Source organism: Thermobia domestica, chromosome 6, assembly GCF_964235325.1.
Source record: "Thermobia domestica chromosome 6, izTheDome1.hap1.1, whole genome shotgun sequence".
Classification (NCBI taxonomy): Eukaryota; Metazoa; Arthropoda; class Insecta; order Zygentoma; family Lepismatidae; genus Thermobia; species Thermobia domestica.
This window is the reverse complement of record NC_137459.1, coordinates 83,857,253-83,883,919: the sequence shown is the minus strand read 5'-3', so window position 1 is coordinate 83,883,919 and position 26,667 is coordinate 83,857,253. Positions and strand designations below refer to the sequence as shown.

Sequence of the window (26,667 nt, the reverse complement as noted above, 5' to 3'; positions counted from 1 at the left end):
GAACTTGGGACGTTTTGTAATTCAGGTCCTCAATTTATCCGAAATTTTATTGAACTGCATATTTTTAGGAACGTTTTAATTTTAAAAAAGAAGAATAGTAGCTGGAATTAAACAATAATCAATTTTTACAAATATTTGATTTGGAAAACATCAATACAAACTAAACATGTAATAGAATATTAGTAATGATTCAATCTATTCAATAAACATAAAAAACAAGATAATCTTCCAAACAAATTTTTTCTTTATAAAATTAATGATTAGTATTAGTATAAAATGGCATAATTGCAAGTATTAAATGCAATTATAACTATCAAGAACTATTGTTATAATATTAAAGAAACAAAACAAGAACTAGTATAAATAATTTCCACAAGCACGCCATTTTAACCAGTATAGTAATCTTTACGGATGTTTTGATGTCTCCGGAAGGGCTTGAACTCTCAAATCGTGGTAAGGCCACAGTTCGAACCACTTTACGTGCCTCATTCCCTATCAGTTTTTACAAAATTTGCAGATTCTAACTAAATGAAAATAAAAGTCAAAAGCCAATTACTGTAATTCCAATTATTCAAAACTAAAACGCAAATTTTGCATTTTGTCAATCTAAGTCACTACCGAATACGGCCCTATGAGATATTTCAGATTAGCTTCGCTACTGGAGAGAGATGGTAATAGCAATAGATGATATTCCATATAAACAATATTGACAATGATCTGTTTGGAAAATTGTGGTTAGTAAAGTTCGTACCTGTTAACACTGTCCCAAAGAACAAAACACTTTCACAAGGCGTATATTGGGATTATTGAATTATATCAATTTATTTATTAAATTCTTTCTAGATTAAGGACAACTACAGTACGACTGTGAATAAGGACGGTTATTCTAGATAAGTATGGCTAATAACTGTTACCCAAAATCGACTAAATGATTAAGTGAAAATAAGAATTCTTCTAGCACTCTGTTATGTTTCCAATGTAATCCCAGAGCTGCCAACTGCAGCACTTTTTTCACGCGCACAGCTTAATTTTGTATCTGGTCTCACGTACTAGCATAATATTTCCATTAAGCTTAATAGACATGATCAAACTTATCCATCGTGTGTTGTATCTAATTTTCCTTATGTGGAAGTTTGAAATGAAAGTTAGATGAACATGATCTACATTAACAAGAAAAGTTTCTCACTCGATGATATTTTTTCATTCGATTGATTCTTCAGATATATATACGAACCAGCTGAAACAGTTCATCTTCTGACAGGAAGAATAAAGTTTAAAGAATTTAAAACCAGAAATTTATCAGACATAAGATTTGACGAAACCGTCTGAGTACCTGAGAAAAGCTTCAATATTTGAAATCAGCATTGAAGAATATAGGTTACATATAACAATAAAGGAACTTTGTTTCTATACTTTATCTTATCTTACTTCAGCCGTCTTTTCAGTTACAGCCGATCCATCAAATGTTCCCTAAATTCTCAACTACTTTTTTACCTTTCAGCCCACTCTGGAAACGAGAACGCCCCTGGGGAATTTAAAGGCCATGGTGAGAACCACTGGTCTAAAAAATCGACTATTTTCATTCCGCTTTTATTTTTAAAAGTCAGTTTGAATATAGGAAATATAAATATTTTAACACTCCAAAAAAAGCCTCAGAGACGTATGCATAGATTATGCCCGCTGCAGATCGTACCTTGAGTAAAACATGTATTAAACAAAACTTAATCTTTGATAAAATTTCACTTTTGATACAACTTTTATTCATAAACACGTTCTGAGAATTTCTTAGCAAAATCGCATCTTTGTCGAGACTGCTATTCTTGTCTTGTATGAATGAGCAAGATCAAAAGCTTGTCGTGAGAAATGTTAGATCAATAGGTCATTTTCATCAAGACCTCACTAAAAACCTTATATCATAATCTTGCCTGATTAGGATTGTAAAACAGCAATCACTTCTCAAAACAGATTTTGAGAAATATTTTCATTAAGGCGCATCTATGAGCACTACCCTTAGCCAGCTTAGTTACTGTTTATGTTATCCTTAATTTTATGTTACATTATTATAATTTATTTTTTAAAACTTATTGTACGGTAATATATATACTGATACCTTACAAAGTGTAGCTTTTTGCCTAAGCTGTTCTCGACACTGAAAACAGTTATTATTATTATTATTATTATTATTATTATTATTATTATTATTATTATTATTATTATTATTATTATTATTATTATTATTATTATTATTATTATTATTATTGACATCTTAATCACAAACTTAAAGAAATTGAATAATTACATATACAACCCTAATTGCGTAAAGATCTTGTTTCCTCCAGTAATAATAATAATAATAATAATAATAATAATAATAATAATAATAATAATAATAATAATAATAATAATAATAATAATAATAATAATAATAATAATGCAGATTTAAAATACATCATAATAAAAATTATAATTTTACGGTTAAAATGAGTGGTCGTATATAAATTTTAATTTGATATCGGAATCATCACCCTTTCAGGAGCGAGGCTATTTGAAAGACGACTGTATGCACGGGCGACTCTGGCGAGGGGAACGAGGGGGACACGTCTCTCTCAATATTTTGAAGTACAAAATATTCAATATTTTTGGAGTATGTTTAGTGGAAGGGGTCCAGAAGCACGTAAAAAAAAAAAAATACAGAATAAATGAATGATGCGAGTACTTAGACGTAACATAACCTAATATTAGTAGAAATAAACTAAATTCTATCATTCTATCATTTTTTGGAAAATTATGCGCGACCCCTAGACTAATTTAACATAACCTAAACTAACCTAAACCTAAACTAACCGAATGTGAACAGAAATGAACAAAATTGTAACATTTTTTTAGAGAAAAGAGCTGAACCCCTTCTGCTAAACATAGGCCATATTTTTTTTCTAATTTAATTATTTACCAACGATAGAATAACCTATAAACATTTTTTTTTTACTTGGAATATAATATTCAGACTTTGAAACGATTATAACAGAGTTCTTGATATACTTTAGGGGATCCGTGAAGGTACAGAAGGGTAAAAATGAAATCGAAGATAATAAAGAGGTTGGACTAGGAAGTACCATTTAAATCAATTTCTTTGATGTCCTCCACAAATTTTACACACCAGAGACTGTATGGCATTAATTTCCACCGACGTTGTATTTCTCTACAATATAGGAAACGTGTATTTTATGTTTACTAGTACGGAGTTACTATTGTGAAACCATGGAATGTGCTTTAACCTATCCAAATACGCTGTATGTTTATGCACAATAAAGCGTTCTTTTTTCACTATTCTCGTTTGTGCGCATACACTCCGTTGCTAACGTGCTTGCTCCTTAAGGGCTCACCCTGCGAGAGCCACCTGTGCGCTCTACCCTCTGACTCTATTAGATCTCATTCTTTCTAGTGGCCACCTAGCACAGGTTAGTCAGTATTTTCTGCACTGATTGTTGCTTTTTTTACTATACTTTTTATGCTATTCATACGGAAACGCAATTATTTGGACAAGCGCCAAGGAAAAAAGGGTATTTATTCAGTTAAACATAGCCAGCTTTTTAACATGGAAATAAAAATGACGTATGAATGGGTTAGGTTAGCTGAATTTAGGTTAGGTTAGGTTAGATTAGGTTTCGTTCTTTTCCTTATTACATTGGTTTGTGAGACGGGATTTATTGGTACTTAGCTGAAATGTATCAGGAAATCATTTAGAGCACAAAAAATGAAGTAAAATATGTTTTTTTAAATAAAATATGGCGGTGTATTTATAATAATAATAATAATAATTATTATTATTATTATTATTACGCTTGTGACTTGCAGAGTGAATAATAAAGTTTCTTTAAAATATTATATTTTTTTTATAAAGCCAGTCCTACAAGAACCAGGCTTAGAGTTTGCAGCCTGTAACCCTGACATCGTCAGTCACCTGAACTGTCGCGCGCAGCCCTCGCTAGTGATCATGGCGATGGGAAAGGGATTTAGGGTTTTTGAGAAAATAAATCCGCCGAATCCCTATAGTGTGTTGTTGGAGCAAAGAAATAAGGACGAAACCTTGCTATTCGAGTCACAAGCAGTTGCTGTATTATGTATGTATTACATGATTGTGTTTTTCAGTTTGACACTTACTACTAGGTTTTAAACAGAGATTGTTGTAATACAGTATTTTAACAAGTAATTTTTACTCTGACATGACTCTTAAGTGAATTGCATGAAAAAATTCAATAGTTACGTTCGTCAAATTTAATTACATTATCGATTTAGACACCGGCAACCTTTGGTAAGGGAGTGCAAGGGTCTGCAAATTTGTGATGACATTTAAAAATTCCCGTATGTGTTCTTATAATTACGTTCTAATACTTTCTCTTGTTTTACATCTCTATAAAATGATGATAAAAAGAAGTGTATTGTTCTTGATTTATAGTGCAGCGTATTAGGATTTAAACCCTGTTATATCAACTTCTGTTGCTTTCTTTAATACGTTTCGAACTAGTTGTAAAGGAAATGTTTTCGTTTGAAACAATAGTTTTATTCTTCATCATTATCTTTACATGTATTTTTATGCCTTAAATTAAACTAAAGTTACAATTAAAAGTGCTCCAGAGGAGCGAAAATGCCCTCCCACACGGAACACAGTTGCACTCTTCATACGCGAAAGCTTTAATTCGTCGTCTTTATTGTGCTTTGTGCGTTCAAGAAGAGAAATCTCACTATGTGCATAAGGATAATCGATAACCAGGATAATAAAGCATTCCGTATGTTTGTATAATGTTCCCTTTAACTCAGTGTCGAGTGGTAGAGCGTTCACTTCTGTTGCGTGGGGTCCTGGGTGCGTTCCTAGCTCGCGCCAAGTGAACTTTGTGGTGGACAAAAACCGTGTGCGTGGGTTTTCTCGGAATTCTCTCGATTCCTCCCACTTTCTTCATTCCACCATTTCATTCATTTCTCATCATTATAGTAACCTTCAGCCTAGCCTACATAAGCGTGGGACGTAAAACTTAGAGATTTCATTTCATTTTCATACTTTCTTGATAAAAAAAAAAAAAAACAGCGTCTTACCATTTCATATGGGAGATGAATCTGCGAAACTGCTCCGTTACAGTATAAATATTAGGTAGACTAATTTTTATAATTTGTTTTCAACGTAGTATCTGAATTCTTTCTAACAAACAGTAGGGTACTATTTTACTTAACACAAACACTATAGTGTATTTATTACATTTTGTTTATTCAATAGCATTCTGCTGCACAGGATTCCATAAACTGATAACAAAGTCAATCCATTAAATAACAGACTTCCCTAGTGACTATGGTTGGCGTACCTGTCTTTGGTGCGGTAGATCCGGGTTCGATTCCCGCTGAGAGTCCATGTGATTCGAATCCCATACTAAGATATAGGTCGACCTTTCATATATTCTCGCTGATGAAAGGGACGCTAATGTCAAATCAAATCAAACCAAATCCATTGATTAACTTGTGTCACTTTTTTAAAAAAGAATAGAATTTTCAGTAATAAATTTGGATTGCTGACACATCTCATTATGCTATCCGGTTTATTTATTTGTAGACCTGTAGTTCTTAATTTTCGACTTCCGAGGTTTTCTGAGTTTCATCCCCTAAATTTATTCCATACCATTTTAAAGTAATCCATGAAAAAAAGAAAATAACTCCTCAGTTGAGTAATGTTGAATAGTGGCCCAAGTGACCTCAAGTTTTCAAGCATCTACAAGAGAGAAACGAGGCAAAGATAGTTTGCAAGTTTAAGACGGCTAGAAGGAATGTCATCGTATATTGGATAGAGATAATAGAGGTAAAACTGCATCTATTAGTTTATAATACTATGATGGCGACCATACTGGATTCAGGTCCAAACTTTTTAATGGAATAGAGTAGAATAGAATAGAATATTTTTATTGTCGTTAAACAACGTTTGTTGCAATAGACAACGTCAAGAGAGTATACAAAATATGTACATTGAATATATAGGTACATAACTAGTCACATTTTATTTTTTAATTCTTTCTCAAATTCTAAAACGCTATACACAGCTGTTTCAATGAGCCAAGATTTACAGTGTTTCTCAGTTTCTATTGCCAAGTGAACTTTGTGGTGGACTAGCACCGTGTATGTGGGTTTTACGGGGTTCTCCCGTTTCTTCCCACTTTCTTCATTCCATCCTTTCATTCATTACTCATCATCACTATCTCCTTTAGCCTAACCAGCATAATCGTGGGACGTAAAACTCAAGATTTCATTTCATTTTCAAAGTTTCTATTACACACCACGAATTTCTGTAGGTAGAAGATTATACATCTTCATTGCAGTGTATTTATAACTCTTTTGTGTTTTACTTAACCTGAAATATGGTGTATCGAGGTCGTCTCCGTATCTTATGTTATAGCAATGAATTTTATTTCGGGTACTGATATTTTCCAAGTTTTCTTTAATATACATGAGACAGCTATAGATATACATTGAGGGCACTGTCATTATTTGCATCTCTTTAAAGAAAGGTCTGCAAATGTCATTATCACGTAGTTCCTTTAACACTCTTATTGCCTTTTTTGCCATTTAAAGACGGTTTGAGCACCAGTTGAATTACCCCATAATAATATACCGTAGAGCAATCGAGAATGAAAGAAAGCATAATAAGCTGACAGAAGTATTTTTTCACTAACAACAGTTTTTAGTTTACGTAATAAATATATAACTCTAGATAGTCTTCTACATAAATTTTCAGTATGTATGTTCCAGTTTAACTTGGGATCCAAGTGAATTCGTAACAATTTTAAAGAATGACACTCATTCAAATCATTTATGTTGTTATTAAGATGAAAATACAAAACATCCGTCTTTGATTCATTTAATAGCAGCCTATTACAATTTAGCCATACTGAACACGTTTCTAGCATTTGAGTGTTTTTAGTTTGAACATTTTAAAAATTTTTATCCATGGTTAAGATAGTTGTATCATAAGCATACAAAACATTGTTAAAAGGAAGAAAACTTGGAAGATCATTAACGTAAACTAAAAGAAAAAAAAACAGCCCCAAGACACTTCCCTGTGGTACACGAGTTGTTACGTTCAAAAATTCTAAAGTTGAATTACCAACGCGAACAACTGTTTTCTGTTACTAAGATAAGATTTAATCAGAAACAGTTTTTTTTCCTCTAACCCCATAATAATGCAATTTCGAAAGGAGTATATCAAGTGACACTGTATCGAAAGCTTCAGTTAAATCTAATAGTGTTACACAAACATTCATATTATTTTCAAAACAGTCTAATACTTGTGAAACTATATTTTCAACAGCTTTAACTGTGGAACGACCTTTTCTAAATCCAAATTGCGAGGAATGAAAAAGCTCATTCTCTTCAAAGAAGGTTGATAGTTGATCTTTGATGCATTGTTCAAAAACTTTCGAAACTATCGGTACTAAAGAGATTGTACGATAGTTTTTAACCTCATTTTTATCGTCCTTCTTATGTACTGGTACAGTTATAGTATATTTTAGGCAATCTGGAAAAAATCCCTCAAAGAGCATCCAATTTAGTAGATAAACCAAGGGTTCTATTATTAAGTCAATATATATATATTTTTTTTTCAATAAGTTATTAGAAAGTCCATACCAGTTTTCGCTACTGGATACTTTCAATTTATTGACAACTGAATAAACAGTTCTGGCATTTACGCAGTTCCACTGAAAGTGAGACCTAATTTTGTTTTTATATTGCAATGGTAGCACACTACTAAAATCTATTTTGTTACCCGTATTTTCCGTGGAATCGTCATTAATCTTAAAGTTACTCATAATATTTATAAAATATTTATTAAATTCACTTGGAGGTATAGATATTCTATCTTTTGTAACATTGCTTCCAATTTCTTTGTTTATTATTGACCAAGCTGCATAGCAATTACTTTTTGAATTATTAATTCATTTCTCATCTGCTGCAATCTTTGCAGCCTTGTTTTTTTTTCTGTACTTTCTTTTAGCAGCTTTAAACTTTTCTTGATCTCTTGTTGATCTCGTTGTCTTAGCTATGTCATATAAAGTAATTACTGTACTCTATTCCTATGTGTTTGAAGCTCTCGCGTATACCACTTTGGAGTTCTCTTAGTAGATTTATTTAAACAAACATTAATCTTTTTTTGTCTTTTCTGGACAGCACTCATTTAAATATTCTTTTAATGTACCCAGGAAGTTGTTAAAGGCTTCTGTGATGTCACTACTTTCTACAGGAATATTATTCCAGTCAGTTTCTCTTAACCTAGACCTTAGATTTTTTTACATTAGTCTCACCTAATAATCTAATTTTCTTGGTAACACGGTAGTTTCGAGTCTTTTGTGATTTCACTGGAAACAAAAGCCATACTCCTTCATGATCAGACAGTAAAGGCTGTACAGTGCCACATGAACGCTATTCTTTTTTTCATTGGTGTTCATCATTAATATAGTATAAATTATGAGACCTAAGGACATTACAGAGCATTGCTTTTGCATGTGTATTTTGTAAAATATTGATATTTATATCCCCTACATAAAATAATTTGTAATTTTTGTACTTACGGAGATAGTTATCTAATTTTTCCCAGGCATTGAGGAAAACTTCCACATCTGATTTAGGAGTTCGGTACACAGATACAATTATTATCCCTATACTTTTAAATAAAATATCAACTACTTCAAAATTTTGTTTGATACAAAATTGGTGTAGAAGAAGGAATCATGTCACATGTTTTGGGACGCGTTTAACACGTAATAGTTATTATTTTTATATGTTTCTTAACTTGTATTTCCAAACTTACAAGGTACCTTTGCGTCATATTGGTATACTGTAAGTGCTAAATACATTCAAAAGTTGAAGACGCTATAGCACTATTTAATATCAGTTGAGCTTATTTTCTTCATGGGTTACTTTGGCGTGATTTAGAGCCATTTTACAGGATGAAACACACACACAAAAACTTGATTTAGGCCTATATACTAGACACTGTTGGGTTATTCCTTGTTTTTGTCGGACTGATTAACCGTATCACCTACCGATTTTACTTTACGTCACATAGAAGCCTGTTGCGAGATAGAAATAAAAATCTGAAACAACTAAAGCAATACATTCTTACCAAATAAAGTATAAACAAAGCAAATAAATGTCAGTTTTCGTCTTTATTATGGTATCAATTTTGAGAAAATTGGCTGTATACAACTTGCTGAAGCCAGAAAATTATAAACGGAGTTGTTACGATAAGAGTTTAATATAGAGACCATATGCCCACAATACCTGTGGTATACAGATGAGAGGGATGGATAAAATGAAGATGCACCGGACATACTGCGAGAAGAAATGGTAATCTTTGACCCGATATCAAAAGACAAAAATACGAAGGACATGGAAAAACTATTGAAGGTACATTGTTGAAGAGGAAACGAAATGAAATTTATAGTTTTGTGCCCACGGTTATGCCCTGTAGGCTAAAGGATAAGGGTGAGTTATGAAGGTGAATGATAATGACAGAGTTGGTGAAACACGAATGTTGGAGAAAGCTTGAGAAAACCCATTAACGTAATGTCACCATCACAAACTCACTTAACCTGGGATCGAACGAAGGATCTCTCGCACCAAAGGTGATCGCTCCACCATTGAGCCACGGTTTTACTAAGAGGTTAAGTCCAATTTACTTTCGCCCGAGATCAACTAACCTTAGTCTAACTGTGGACTTCGCCCCCTGACCCCCGCATTTGCTTGGCCTACGGCCTTGTACTTCTTATTCTCTAACATATCTGTAATCTTAAGGGATTTCGAGATAATGTCAAGGATATAACAATTGAATCCCCACTCATTTTTCTTCCCTTCTAAACGAAACAAAAACTAACGTTGAAATACGTCTTTAATTATTTAAAACGAAAGATCTAAATATCAAATTTCATGTCTCCACCCTTACGAATTCCGAGATATGGCCATCCAATTATAACAATTGTAACCCCATACTTTTTCTTCCCTTCTAGGTCAAATATGAAAAAAAAAAGAAAAAAAAAAACTCTCAAAGACAGGTCTAATTATTTTAAATGACCAGTCCATATACCAGATTTCATGTGTCTAATATTCAGAGATTCCGAGATGTTGGCGTGTAAGATAATAATTACTACCACTCTTTCCCGTCGAATTTCCAAAAATCCTTCTTTAGAGGGACCTTATATCACAGATCTTATGCCCTATTCAAATTTTAAGTTTATACTTAAAGCAATTTGGCCTGTTGATCAATTAGTCACTCAATCAGGACTTCAAGAGATATATAAGTTACTCGCCTTTCTTGATACTATTTCAGAAGTTACTGGGAAATGACTACAACGTTCACTTGGTCGGGTTTCGATGTGGCATTCGATGACACACTAAAAATTAGAACATCTGTACAACTTCTAAGCTGACATAAAAAATGCTGAAGTTTTGCAGCATGCGAATATCTGCAGGGAGAGATTGTTTGTCGTAGTCTGTGATATCGCCAGGTTAACAATATTACCAACCCAACATGAAGTTAAATATTTTTCAAATGGCACTACGTCAGGTTATTACATGCTTCAAATCCTCATATAAAAGGGAAAGATGCAATGCCTGATTTCATATGCAGTATTGCAGACTATGGTTGGTACAGTATCAGAAACATCGAAAAACAACCAAATGTTGGAGAGTTCTACAGCAGTAATAACATGAGTGGCACGGACTGGGTAATATACACCGGAAGTACTTTAGTGTTGAACACTACGGTCATGTTATGTTCTGTTTCAAAGAACAAAGAAAGTTACGAGAAATTGAAACTTTGACTTCGTTTATTATTTAGTTTCTCCCCCAAATCACTTGGTAGTGACTCTGGTTCACCTAGTAGTGATTACGGTTTGTTATTTGTAATTGCGATGAGTATAAATACAGTCTGGACATATGACATATAAACAATGTGTATAAAACAGGAATCAACTTGTGCTAGGTGGCGACAAGAAACGCACGAACACTATCTAACCGAGTCGGTAGGAGTACAGCAGGGAGGCCTGAGCGGTAACGAGGTAAAGAGGGTGCGTTCGTAGGGAGCTGGCGCATCAGCGATGGTGGGTACATGCATAAACTAGGCCGTTTACAACGACTCACTATAAGTCACAGTACCGGCTCCGGAGCCGTCGCGGACCGGTATGAGAAAAATGGTTAAATTTTATATATTGTTTAAACTGTCATATTAACGGGAGCGCTTTTAGTTGTATTTTGCTTCTATAACATTACGACTGTCCTGCTCGGTAGGTGTCGTTACAAAAGATCCCGGAATTACACAGTTTTAAGCAGTGTTGCAAACTTTATCATTATTTACTATAACTCCAGAATGGGTTGAAGTATCAAATTTCTGTAATTGGCACTATGATCTTGATCTTCACATCATCGAAAGCCATCTATGTAATTGTTTGAGGTACTGATGTAGGTACTTTTTCGAAATAAAGGCTTTTGAGAAAGTTAAATTTTCAATCTTTTTATCTTCGATCCTGTTCATTCGAAATCAGTTATATCATGACTATAGCATTAGACACTGAAGTGTTTTGGATGTGCATTGCCCCGTTATACTTGCGTTATTACTGGTATAGAGGCAGGCCAAAAAATGTATGTTCTTGATAATGTGGCATCCTTAGTTTGCAACGTCGTCTTCTTGTTCACCTCAACCATAGGTTGGTGGGCAACATGGAAATTTCAAAACTTCTCTCGCTTGGGAGAGCTGTTTTATACTTTGATAAGGCAATGTAGATTTGAAATGTGTAATAACCTGACGTAGCACCATTTGTAAAAAATAAAACTTAAGGTTCGGTTGGCAGTACTGTTAACCTAGTGATATATATTATGTCAAACATGTCTCTCTGCTGATTTGCATGGTACAAAATTTCTGCCTTTTTGTCTATTAATTTAAAGGGTACAAGTGCTTATCGAGGTAAATGGTCCACCTTGTATATATTAAATGTTTTATATGGGGAGGGACATGTCAGAGGCGTGGAGTTTGATAGCATAGTTCCGTTTCATATGTCTCGAACTCGAAGCACATCGCGATGTGATTTTCATTGGGTAGATTTCAAAACCTAGATTCACCAATGAGCTGATCATCTCGAATCACCACGGTTATTTCAACTAGAGTTTCCTACAACACACAAAGAGCGAAAAAGTGACTGGCTGGACCAAGACTCGAACCGGGACCTCCAGCATACCATGCCGATACTTGAACCACTGCGCCACCCAGTCCGCATCCCAGAACAGCCACTCACTTTTGGGGTCGGTGCTCTTATCTCGGACCTCGTGGGTTGTACAGTTCGCAGCAAAAAACCTGCAACATGAGCATGTAAGTGTATTGTGAAACGACGAAATCTTTTGCTCCAAAATAAGTGTGCAGGGGAGGACGACGAGGTTTCTCCTGGCGTGATTCGCATAGACGTTATGTTGATTCTCTGCGCTGTTAGGCGTAGTTTCACAATAAACTTACATACTCATGTTGCAGGCTTTTGCCTGCGGACTGTACCACAGACCCCTTGCTGTCATTGGACAATCCTGTGTTCATTAACCGAGCATCTTATGACGGTTGTGATTTCCTATATACTAATAAAAGTAGGAAACAACCGATTTTTTTACACACCAAAATTCTCTCAGAGAAATGCTTCAAAATATGTCAAGAGTCAGGGAAAGTTGTTATATTTCAGAGAAACGTCAGGGAAATGCAATCAAATTTCACGAAAGTATTCTGTTCCTCAAACGATCTTAACAAGCATTACAGTTGCTCACGGAAGGCATAAATAACCTTAAAGAAGTAAGGTTGGTTTAAAGAGACAAATTTTGCCGATAGGTGTCACTACAGTCTTCGTATCTTCCTCATGTATTTTTTTATCTTTCACGAAAATTCATGATTTATCTTAAAAATTCAAAGCTACCTACTTCAAATTTTTAGAGAAGAAACTTCATAACCTATCGAAGGTAACAATCTGTGGCTTGAAATTTGTAAGAGAAATCGTGAATTTTCGTGGAAGATAAAAAATACATGAGGGAGATACGAAGACTGTAGTGACATCTGTCGGCGAAACTTGTCTCTTTAAACCAACCTTAATTCAGACTCAAAAAGATTCTGATGAAAGGGATATAAAAAGGTAATTAATTATCTCTAGAAATAAAGAAGCTGAAGTACCAAAAGGTGTTAAAGCGTGAAGGTGCGAAATAAGTGCAAATTAAAAAAAAAGAAAAAAAAAGATGCTATAAAAGAAGGAAATAAATTAGGTTTGTTGGTTGTACATGTTTAAAGAGATATGTCAAATTATAATAATTTGTTTATGTTCAGAAGACCGAGATAGTATGTTAGTGTATTTAATTATTGCTTTTTACTAATGTTTTATTGTATTCCAAGAAGTACAGGAAGTTTGACTCATAGTATAAGGAAGTAAGCTTATACTGTGTTTAAAAAAATGTATAAAAAGGAGATCGTCGGAGGGCTGTGGGAATGGTGAAGGCCGTTTTCTTATCTCACCATAAATTGCAGTGTCACGGTTCAGACATAATTTACTTAGAGCCTGTATTCCACCTGTGCCCTCGGAAACTATGCGAACTATACTTCTGCCTCACTCCTGCCAACCCTCTGACGGATGAAACCCTACCCTTTGTGTAGGGAAAAGAAGTGAATGACCTCTGCTGTGTTGCCAATTTTTCATTCAGTCATTTTGGTCTTGACGAGTAAAGACCGTAGGCTACTTAGAGTGATTAATAAGACAGAGCACAGCGAAGTCCGTGAAATAATTCATTGTGGCAACGCTTCCGCATTCAACAATTGAAAGATCTCGTCCACAGCAACTTGTCCCTCCTCTTTCGAGGGAAGTACGGGAAATCACACATCAACAGCAGCCCCAGCAGGGGTACACTTGAAATAGAATGGCTCTAGTCATGGAAATTTAGGGAAATCAACTTCAGAATTTCAGTGTGGACCATGTATCTGTTAGAAAAGATCATTAGTAGTTTGCTGGTTGGGTTGAACTTCTGGAACAACTTTTTGAAGGAGAAAAAAGAATCTTAGACGATTTTGTTCATATTTCGTGAATTTTGTGAATCCTAATATATATATATATATATATATATATATATATATATATATATATATATATATATACATTTGTCACATAATTTTAGAAAGATTATTGGTGTGAATTGATCTTATTTTGACGAAAATATTGCTCTGAATACTTCCGTGGTGATTTAGTAGTAAGTGCTTTATTATTAACTAAACTCTTTTCTGAAAGTACTTAGGAAAGGTGTTTTGACTACCGGCTGAGTTTTCTGTGGCCGTAGTTTTATGAAAACTTAACTTTTTGCTATATTTTATTAAATAAATACAGTAGAACTTCAAAATAACGAACAACAATGGGATATTATTTGCCTGTAAATGAGAAGGTGATCGTTACACAGAGGATATACAGATATTTACCTTACCCAACTCCTGTTTTAATTGTATGCAGTATACAGTAAATGCCTTACTTATAAGTGCAGATAGAGGCACGTGTCTAAATTCTGTGCTCAGTTATTCGTTGTTTTAAGCTTTCACGACGAAAGATCAACATTTCTCCCTCTGGTCTTCAGATGATAAATGTCGTATATTTTATGTATCTAACCGACAGTCGTTTCGCTGGGCCTATAGCAATTTTTTCTTAACATACATATCATCCCGTATTAGAATCCACTAGTTTGAATACTGACTGTACGAAACGTAAAAGGAACACAGTAAGGGTATATAACGTTATTAAATAATGAAAATGTAGATATGGCTCACCAGTCATGAAGGTTGATGAATTTCTTGAGGAAATTCTGTAATAGTTGTCTGTAGTTTACATCCTGGGGCAATAATTTCTGTTCGAAACTTTCTGTACTCTCTAATGTACTAAAATGTTCGGGAAGACGACGAGTGTGTCCGTAAAGGGAAGGGGGGGGGGGAACTTTCCCATGATAATACATATACTCTTGCTGAGACAAAGTGTTCAATCTGTATTATGGAAGTGGCAGTTAAGGGAGATTTCACTGTATTTTATAAGCAGCTTCAGAGCATGGCAATAATTTATGATTTTAAGACTGTGGGAACGAGGGATTTTACTGCAATTGCCCGTACATTTTACCAATTTTGGAGATTTGACAATGACTTTCAAGTTATAACTATTCTATTTAGTTCTTATTTATTTATTTTTTATTTTATTTCATTTTACTTTAAATTAAGTACTGTAATATATCTTGAGATACCTTTTCCTAACAGTATAGTATTAGTCTCAAACGGATGAGAAAGTTCGTTACAAATAAAAGATGAAAGGTCTGTAACTAACACACTACTCCAAATTTTAAATATTTATTAAAACTATGTTTAAATCAACTTGGAGAAATTTTAAACTTGTTTTAACTTTTTGAAATAAAAGATGCAACTCGGGTTTTAATGATGTGTGTCTCAATTCCTACTAGCTACTTTATTAAGAGAAGGAAAGATTTCATAAATTAACCTTTCAATTGGTATTTTGTTTGCGGGTGATACATTTCTTGATTCGTCTGGTCTATTATATTACACTCACATAACAGAAATCACTCTGTACATTTTTCTCAGATCTTCCTTTACGAAGTAATTTTGTTTTGCAACGAGCAGTTCGTTATGAACATTAAATTAGGTTAGCTTCAATTTAATCATCATTTTAGTTAGAAGTGTATTATCATCTTCAGATCTTCAACTGCTTCTTGTTAATAAATTTAGAAAATACTTCCGGATATGTGTATAGTCCCATAGGTCATTTTAAAACGTATAAACGAACTAGTACGATGCATATTTAATAATGAAATATTAACCTTAAACTCCACTTCAGCATTCCTATTGTTAATTTGTTCGTAATACGTTTTTCTATGACTGCTTGCCATCTTTATCAGTACGTGATAATTAAAGAATATTTACATTAATTTGTGGACCCACATAATGCTAAATTTTCAATTCTTAGAATGAAAAACACTTAAATTTCGTTAACAGCAAACCCAACTGAGATTTATCTACCAATAAATCTTTGAACGGCTGGTGAAATTCCATGTCACAAAGTCGCTTTGTTCTCTTTTACGTCTTACGGTGACTAATTCGTGGATGGAAAACTCAATTTTAATTCTGCGCTCATAATCTAAAAAGCTTAGCTGAGTCGAAATTATCAAATGAGTTACTACTCACTTTGTAAAACTTACGTGCCCTTTGAAATTTAGTTTCCGTTATCCCATGAAATTAAGAAAAAGAAAGAAAAAAAAGGCGGCTTAAAGGAAAAGCATTCTTTTCACCGTAGAAATAAGTGTAAACAATAGTACTCAGTCTGAAATGGAGAAGAGCCCATCTCAACCCTTTTCGATACTTCCTCTGTCCAAGTGTAATGTAGAAAATTTGGTCGTGATGTAGAAAAATCCAAAGACTGTTCTGTCTATGTGAGAAGAGCTCTTGTGTAAGACTAAACCTCTTTTACATTGTGCCCTTTGCTTTGTAGTTCTCATTTAAAATGCACTTAATTCGTCCTGATACCGCATGATTCTCTCCTTTAATGTTTCGTACGTTCTTTCACCCTGGTTGATAAATTTTTCTTTGTGATTCCAATGTAGCATTGGTCGCATGTACATTTAATTTCATAAACACCGGAGGAGGAGAGCGGATCAAAGAAATAATGCTTGACTTTTCGAGATAGTTTGCATTCTTAAGAGCGAATTTAATTCCCTCTTTTTCAACCAATTTATATAGTTCTATGAAATCCCTGCCCATAAAAGTATAGAAACAGATTTTTCGTTTTCACTCTTTGATGTGTATTTCTTTGTGTTCTTGAAATAATTCCAGGTAAGTTCTTTTCATTTTAAAATAGTATCTATTTTTATTACCCTAATCAACAATGCAATCGCAGTATTTTTCCATTTTCTGTGTTACCGAAATATTTCTGGAAGCCCTAAAAAAAATATATTTTTACCAAATATATTTTTATGAATGTACCGACTTTCTATGGATAAAGTAGTTGTTTTTATTGGTTTTCTGTAAACTTTTGTTTCGTAATTAGTTGTTTAACCTGTAAATGTGATAGTCTTACAAGATTTAAAGCATTATTGTACTCTTCTGTCATAGTAAACTTAAATTTTTACTTTCGAGTAACAATGGGAAAGAAGAAAGTATAGTGATCGTTAAAAAAATCGAACTCGAGATTTCAACACGTTTCATGACCCCTACGTACTGGAAACAGATTTTTCGATGTCCGTTCGTCCGTCCGTCCCTATGTGAATGTGTCCAGTCGCGATGAGGCCGAACCGTTCAACGTACCCACACCGAATTTTAAACTTAAGGTTTTTATAAGATTCCCTAAGGGTGTTTTTCCGAGTTTTTCCTACCCTCAAAATTAACTGTAGTTTACTAAAGGGTAAACATTGAAAATGGCTGTTTTCTCGAAAACGGTTCTAAGGATTTTGCTTAAATTCAGTACACTGATATTTCATTACCAACTCTATACTATAATCGCAGTAATTTCTCTAGGAAAAATCTAGAAGGGGTAGTTTACTCAAGGGTAAGTTCTTTTAGAACGGTTTTCTCAAATTAGACGCAAATTATTTTCTTCATATTTCACAAATAAATATTTCATTATTAACCTGACAATATGGCATAAACTATTTATTCTGAAAATAAATACACAAGGGGTAGTTTAGCCTTGTGGGTGACATTTCTTTCCGGGCGATTTTTTCTAAAACGACTTAGACAATTTTATTCATATGTCGTAAATAAATGTTTCATAATCTATAATGTTGCGTAAATTATTTCTTATGAAAATATCCACTAGTAGTAGTTTACTTTTGGGGATAAGTTTTCTTCGCACGAAGTTTCCTTCGAAAACGCCTTATAATTTTGTTCGTATTTCAATAATAAATATAGTTTAAGAAATTGAAGCAAGGAAGTTGAGTGCAGTGGCCCATACCTCTTATTTGCTGGTACTTGTTTGATTAATGTTATGATGGAGGATTTCGTATACCAACTCTTGGAAGCGATGATAATTGTTCTTGCTATATGTAGCCGAACACTGTCATGCAAGATAAGTGATCCCTTTCTGCTGACCAATGAGAGCTGCTCTAGGCGTAACTGGCAGTGTATACGAGTGATGTCTGAAACTACATGACTGTGTTTTGATGATTTTGATCAGGTTCTAGAAAGTTACAGTTCATTACACCAGGGGCAGCCCATCGAACAGCGACCATAATATGCTTTGAATAGAGCGGTGGTTAACACTTTTTGTGAGGCAGCTCTTCGGCTTTTTCACCTTTCCCATTACCATCAGATGGTTGGAAATGGCTTTTGGGAATACTTTTATCTGTATACCAGGTCATTTAAGAGGTTTTAAGACTTTGCGCACGAGATAGCGTTAGTGTCCCAAATTTCAAGATATATATATATATATATATATATATATATATATATATATATATATATATATATATATATATGAGCTGCAGCGTCATTTGACAGCTGACAGTTGAAGCTAATAGATGTGCCAAAAGTGGTAGAATTCTTATAATGGGACGTAATATTGCGCTGTGAAGATGAGTGGACTATCTATAAAACTGCGCTACTTTTTACACTTTTATTTCAATAAAGGCTCAAATGCAGCCCAAAAAGAGGTTAAGTCACTTTCGTTCTGAAAGAGCAAGGCCGGGATGTAAGCAGTCATGACATCGACAATGACATAAATATCCATCACCGAGCAGTGTTAACCCTTTTAAATTATGGCTTTTTTTTTTTTTTTTTTTTTTTTTTTTTTTTTTTTTTTTTTTTTAGGTATTTTGTAGACTTTCACTCAATCATCTATTGCGTCAAGACTATTTATCGTAGGATCATGGTTCATACCCCGTTTTGTTTCTAGTAAAGCAGTATTTCCAACTGCGTCCGTAAAATTTCCCGAAAGTGTACCAAATGCGGGAAATTTTCTCTCAAATTGGGAAAAGGGATTTTCTTTTTAAAAAATCCCTTTTTATCGCAAATATCTTCCCTTTGGTATACGATACGATCATGCAAATGCTACTAAAAATACTTTGTTTTATGGTAAAGAGAATGAGATACAAAGAGTGGCCCTGGGATGAATAGTTTTGATGCTACAATCGATTTACATATTTTCCCTTGATAATACCTTTTCAGTCAATTTCTATACTATCATCATCAAGACTGTTCATTGTGGGAACATGTATTGTACCTCGTTTTCTTTGGCATGAACCAGTCTTTCAAACGGTACCATTCGCATGTCTCTAGCATGTACCATAGCCAGAGGGGCTCAAAATCGGGGGGAAAAGAGATTTTTTGACAAAAAATTCCTTTTTCGCGAATTTTCTCCACTATGGTACATGATAGAGACATGCGAGTGGTACCGTTTGAAAGACTGGTTCATGCCAAATAAAACGAGGTACGTATCATGACTTTAGAATAAATAGTAATAATACTGTAGATACTTTACTAAAGTAATTGACTAAAAATGTGTAAAAAATGAAAAAATAAAGAAATCGAGATTTTTTTGACACACGTCTGTTGACTCTAGCAACATGAGTCATACCTCATTTTTTTTAGCGTAAGGAAGTCTTTCAAATGGTACCACTCAAATTTCGCTATCGTGCACCTGTGAAGAGAAAAATGGGGAAAAGGGAAATTTTTCTTTTAAAAAATTTCCTTTTTTCCACTTTGAACGAGATTTTCACGCTTCTGGTACACGATAAGAAAATGTGAGTAGTACATTTCGAAAGCCTGTCTCATAATGAAACCAACGAGATACAATCCATTATCCTAGGGTAAATAGTAATGTGTCAGGGATTTTTTGAAAAAACTTCTCAATAATACCCTTTTTTAAACCCATCGTCCATGTTTGTGACGTCACAGCCCCCAGATAGAGCACGCGAGGCTGCAAAATGCCCATAAAATATGTTCTATGATGCTTCTATATTTAAATGAATGCAAAAAACCCGGTCTAAAAAGCTTTACTAGAGACTTATAAAGTAAATTTCGAAGGTCGACGCCATGGCACAGGTGTTGTGCCATCATAATGTAAAAGGGTTAAACCATTTGGTGATACCTGGCTACAAATAAAAGCTTGACATTTGAGATGATTAATTCCTGATATGTTTCGTCTTATCTCGTTACGTAACATTGAGAATAGGAATTCAACTGTTAATGTCAGCGCGAGCCACGACCGGGGCATGAATCTGGTTCAGTTAGCAGGTGCACATACCATGACGCAAGACGAACCCTCACGGTATATGCACAATTTTCCACCGCACTATCCCGCTTGCAAGAGAGCTAGGTTAGAGGATTACATCACCAATCGGGATAGAGTGACATTTAATATAATATGTATAATTGCTCTTCTTGGTTTCTTTCTTTTGTATGTGTGTGTGTATTATTTTCGGAATTAGCTTAATATGATTCTCAGTATGAAAATCTGACATATGCAAGATCTGTTTGACGGAAATTGTGCTTGCTGCTTTGCTATCTTTTTATCTACTTTATTCTTAATACAGCTTTATAACTCCATATGTTACCTTACGTGGAATAGACATTACTATGATCCCACCTCTGTCACTACAATTGCTTGTATCTCCTTTTTGGTATTGTTTCCATTTCTCATATTGCAATAATCAACTTATAATATTCCAGTGTTCAATTCTATGTTTACTTCCGAATTTTCAAAGTAACTTGATCTACTTTTTATCTCGTTTCTATTTCGTTTGACGTTTTATTCTTGTTCAGTTTCGTCAATATTAGGTTAGTGATCAGATATTTCTTTTCTTACTGTTTCTCTTCATTTTCCAATCTCTCTTCGGTTCTCATACTACTTTGTAATGATCTACTGAGCACTTGTTCAGAATGTTCTTTACTGCTTTCTAGTTGCGAGTAATTTTACATTTTTAACCTTAATATATTTTCTTTTGTATTGCTTTGTCTCCCTGAGCCTAACAGAGATAATCGTGGGACGTTGAACTGAAAGATTTCATTTCATTTCTTTCTTTTTTCTTTCTTTCTTTTTCTTTCTTTTTTCTTTTCTTTCTTTCTTTCATCCTTCTTTTTTTGTATTGCTGTCTACACATTAAATAGGTTGTATCATTTCTTCTAATTTTTCGTAATGCACTTCCACTTGTTTGGTTGTGTTCAGTGGTCTGTAGGACCATTATAGCCCTATCATTTATAAATTTTACATTCTTGGCTTTCTCTTTCTGTTTCTTTCCTAGAATCATCCCCACTGCATCATGTCGCATTTTTCATTGTCCAAATAAAACATCCTATAATTTTCGCTTCATACTTCTCCGCTATATCCTGGAATAACACGTTGTTTCAGTGAAAGAGCGCTCACCTCTGGATCGTAGAGTCTCTGATTAGACCCCAGAAATGTAAGTTTGTGGTGGACAACCTATCATCGTACGTTTTCTTTGAGGTTGTTCCACTTTCTCCCATATGTTTATGCCATGAATTCCTCCATAATAATTCACTTTCAATTTTTATCCTTCTCCGTTAGGCTAAAGGGACTGTTGGACGCATAGCAGGGAAATGATTAATATATGACATGGACCTACAGCTTAACGTGGGATCCAAACCACATGAGCTTCCGCCAACAAACTAAGGCCAAAGGCGCGTATTCTAACTACTTAGCCATGAGGGAGTTCCTATTTTTATTTCTTTCTTACGTATTTTATTTCTTTCTTTAAGAACATAGTGCTATATCATCTTAGTTTTTCATTACACTTATTAAAGCGTTACTTTAATTCTAATTACACGTTTAACAATTCGTGAATAATACTTGCACTTCCGAACCTTCTGTTCCCCACGGGAGTCTTGGTCACAGAGGATATCAAAAGAAGAAAAGAAAGCATTAGGGAAAAGATTAAAAGGAATGAACTTAGCCAGAGCAGAGCGGTGCTAGAACGCACTTTGTCAAAACAACAATCACTGGAATGTGCTTGTTTTGACAAAGTGCGTTTCAGCACCGCTCTGCTCTGGGTAAGTCTGTTCCTTTTATTTTTGTTCCTGATGTTTCTATTGTTTCTTTTTATCCCTCGTGACTGAGACTCCAGAGGAGAATGGAAAGCTCAGAGGTGCTAGTATCCTTGAGGGATTGCATGCATCTGTAAGTAGAATCATAGAAGATCTGAGCGTGGCTTTAAATTGTCTGAAGTTACTTGTTTACTCAGGAGATGGGAAATGTATTTTTCACCATAAATGGTATTTCAGTATATTATTATTAAATTTCCAATAACTTATAGCTAGCTAGCTAGTTATCTTTCATGTTGTTTCATGGAGCATTTTGTTCTCGTGTTATAGTTAGTAAATATGTATTTCTGCATTAGATATTAAAGGACAACACTTATTACCCTGTTTATTTGTTTATTTATTTATTTATATATTTTTTTTTATTCTAGCTTCACAGGAGACAGAATCAGTGAAGCGTCAATATACGAAGTTACTAGATGCTTATGGATGTCTCGGAGTCCTTCAGCTAAACGCTGGTAAGAATATTAAAGTGCAAGTTTAGATTCACCTGTCGTTATAACTTAAAATGATGGAAGTGTGTCTTCCTCATATTTGTATTTTCCGAATTAATTTTAGACATGGACGTGGTTATAACTAGACTCCGCATTTTTATGTAATATCAATCCTCTAAATACATAAATATGTAACAAAAATCACTTAAAGATGTAAGAAATATGTAATAATATATAAGAATATGTAATATTACTTATTTATGAAAACGTAATATTAACACGCGTATGAGTATGCAATATTTAAACGAATTATGAAAATAAAAAGGAAAATCTACTACACTTTATCCTGCTTAATGCAAGTCCCCCAATGAAGTGAAATGCTTGAACAGCTGAGACAGCCATACGACACTGACGTGACTGATTGCAGGATAATAAAAATCTGATGCGAATGAAGGAAGATGTGAATCGGCTAGAGAGAAACAGCAAAGCCCCGAGAAAAGCAATGCATACAGCATTTGTACGTCAGAAATCTCATGTGATGTGGTGTGGTCCCGTTTCAAATCTGGAACCTTTTACACTAAATGCCCATCTGTCACCACGGCCCAATCTTGAAATGAATTATACGCAATATACAAATTTAAATACTAAAAGCAACTTAAGACGAAGTGTATTGTTTTATATATATTTATCTCATACAGGGAAAAGCAGTTCTATATTTTTTTAAACGATACCAGCTGAACTAAGATTGAAGAATATTTCCGCAAATGAACATTTTTAATTTGAAATAAAGTACTTACAAAAGATGTGCCTGTAGTTCAACTGAGTGTTGTTGCACAATTGTTACAAAGTACATTTCCAAATGATGAGAAGTAAAATTTTGTCGGCGATCGGATAAAATATTCTTGTATGCAGAGAATGATATCTCCACATCACATGAGGTAACAGGAGCGTATTTCAACAGGGGGATGTAGTTGGGGGAAATATCTTCAGCGGGGATTCTTGTTTCACTACTGAGAATCTCACACACTGCCAATAGACTGTCGTAACCCGGGTTTCTTTCCAGCACTGCATTTAGTTTCTTTCGAACTTTTTCTCCTACATCTCCACACACTCACCTTGCAGCAGTCTCTTTGCATCCTCTATGATTTAAATGGATTCCGGAAGAGGCCACCCAACAGTCTCTAGCTTTTTATTGCTTGTAGGTAGCCAACCAAAGTTGCTGTCTATGTATGCGATATCACACGCCACTTTTGAGTCATTAAACAGTTTCTGACCAATGCCAACTGACACAGCAGACTCCGATGAAAACGAATGAACAACAGGCTTAATTTTTTTGAAAATGTTCATTGTACAAATGTACTGCCTGTATCCAAGTGCCTTACCGCGTTAGCACAGGCTCCGGAGGAAGTGGCACGTCTGGTAGTTGTTCTCTGTAAACTTGAACACGTTGTGGCGCCTTAACAAACACTATTTTTTTCGTAGAAGAAACTAATTGATTTACTTCGCAAAAGTTGTCTCTCACCTCTTCAGCAACACACTGAAGAGCATGGGCCATACAGGTGAAATGAATTAAGTGAGGGTAGAAAACTTGAAGTGCTCTAGCCGCTTTTAACATGTACGCTGCACTGTCTGTATAGAGAACAAGGATTTTCTCTTCCTGAACTCCTCCCGGCCACAACACTTTAAGACCATCGCCTACAAAGCGAGCAGTCGTGGAATGATTCGTGCGTTCCAGCAATTTACTCGCAATAAGATAGGATTTAGATTGAGCATCTTCACTTAACTTTCCAATCACTAAATTTGCTACATAACGTCCCAAAACGTCTGTTGTTTCGTCCACAGAAATCGAAATATATGAACTACCTATTTCTGCCCTAATGGTATCTATAGCTTCCCTATAACAAACTTCGCGATAGCAATTTCGAAGAGTGGATTCGTCAGGAATTCGACGCTCGCAGTACTTCTCCAGAAAAGCACGGTATTTTTGCACTTAAACTTTGTTCCAAGGAATGTTTGTTACTATCATTGCTTGGCACAAGTCTTTGAAAAACTCTCTCACTGAAGTATCGTGATGCATTTGTGTCAAGAGTACTTGTTTTTTTGCAGTTCGCAAATTTTTATTTCTTGCATGGAGTGCACTTCGTACATGTTGTTCTAACAGAGATTTCATTGAACATCCATTTTTTTAAATACACATTTGACACACCACTTTACTGTCCGTAGTAAACGCATCATCGATAGTTACCCACGACCGCAATTTCGCGGATAAAGTTGAGGCAACCGGAGCCATTTCTAACTTCGACGGTCAATGCAGAACACGTGCGTTTTGCAACTGCAATGCTAGAATACTGTCCTCCTGTCATTCAGTTGTACAAGCGAAGTTCCTTGAAAGCTTAGATTACCTGCTATGATATTGCCATTATCGCTAGCTTCTTGGAACGAAATCTTGCGGTAAATTCCTGGAAGTACACTAGCATATAGTTTTAACTTGAATTGCGGGATTTGCTTTCATCTTTCTTCCCGTCCGACCTCCGATAACAATCAAATAGACTTCATTTTAGGAATTTTCTGGCCAGTCACCTGTCCCTCCAGAGTTGAGAATAAAGGGCGCTGCTAATGTACCCCGGAGGGAGGATTTTTACTTGTTTCTTCTTATATTCCTTTTGTTATCGGCGAAAATTCTGCAAAACATGGTTTGACAAATAAATAATTAAAAAAAAAAAAAGAGAGAGAGAGAGAGATTTCTCTTTCGGTAAAGAAACGAAAATATAGATATGACAAAATTGAATCTAGATGCAAGCCTTGCACAGTTGGAGAGTTTGTTTTTATTTTAAATTAAAATTTCACTAAACGCAAAATTTTAAGACAGTTTTATGTTTAAAAAAAAAAAAAAAAAAAAATAGAAACCATAGAAATATGTAATATTGGTCAAAATATGTAATATGAAACTTAAGTTGAAGCATCCTACAGGTGTGAATCACAAAACATTTAAGGATTTGACGAACCTACATATGAAGGAAAAAATATGTAATTACGTACAAATCCGTACATTATTTATAACACTATAACAATTCATTTAATGTGAATCTGAATCCATGGTGAACTATCATACTGTATTTTGTGTGTAAATGGAACTGCAAGGCGTTATTCTTGATACATATTTTGTTTTATCCATTCTGGATATCACATTTTGTAATGTTCTGTGTTTTAAAATATATGGCCATTACAGTAGAAAAAGTTTACTCAAGTCTCCCCTTACCGAGGTTTTTGGCATAATTGTAAAGGTTCTGAACTTGATCACCTGCCTAAGTTGGCATCATTTCTGTTGAACTTTCAACTTCCCATAAGATATATGCAGTAGAAGCTGCTGGGGGTACATGCTTTGCCGCCGCGATATATCGAAGTGTGACGTTGACAAACATTGATCACATGGAGGAAGGAAACATTCGTGCAACAATAAATTACAATGTTATACAGAAATATGAAACACAGTATTTATTTCTCTTCTATTCTCAGACATGAATCGCTTATCCAAACGGCTGTACGGAGTTACGAGCTAAATTTTCACCAGTTCTGCTATTTATTCCAGTCCTTGTAACTAATCTATATTTACATTACACTGCATTAAGTTATACAAACATTATTTTGCACTGTCTTTAAATTATCAGCAAGTTTTATTTGATGACTTAATGCACTGCACTTTGTTTCGCATATTGTTTGATTGTAGCGTTATTCAGACCAAAATCATATTTAAATTTCCCTAGGTTTTAAATATTTCTGGTAGTGGAATTTTTTTTGAAGTCTTGTAGAAGTGCACTATTCTTTCCGTGCCCCGTTATTTCTGGGAAATTCTTTGTGATGCAGTGGTTACTGTCAACTAGGGGTGTGGTGAAAGCGAATCTAACGGTAAAATTCTAATACAGAAACATTCTGTACAGATTTGTTGACCGTTTTAACTCAGCTTTCAAAAGTAAAAAAGAATATTTAAAAAACTATGGTATGTTTTTATTGGGGGACACTTTTCCCAGTGTTACATCCGACTCAGCACTATTTAAGGCTCAGCGCTACTGTTGTAAGTTACTATCTATCTTTCTTGGAATTAGA

At 34.5% G+C, this 26,667-nt stretch overlaps 1 protein-coding gene across 1 annotated transcript in view; it reads left to right on the top strand.

The window, feature by feature from the left end:
• The first annotated feature begins 3,949 nt into the window (after nucleotides 1–3,949).
• Nucleotides 3,950–26,667, top strand: part of Synj (synaptojanin) — a 137,196-nt gene continuing 114,478 nt past the window's right edge. Inside the window, exons 1-2 of the mRNA XM_081761800.1 lie at nucleotides 3,950–4,121; nucleotides 22,501–22,587. Coding sequence (XP_081617926.1) covers nucleotides 3,995–4,121; nucleotides 22,501–22,587 — 214 coding nt within the window. The 5' untranslated portion in view covers nucleotides 3,950–3,994. The remainder of the gene's footprint in view (nucleotides 4,122–22,500; nucleotides 22,588–26,667) is intronic.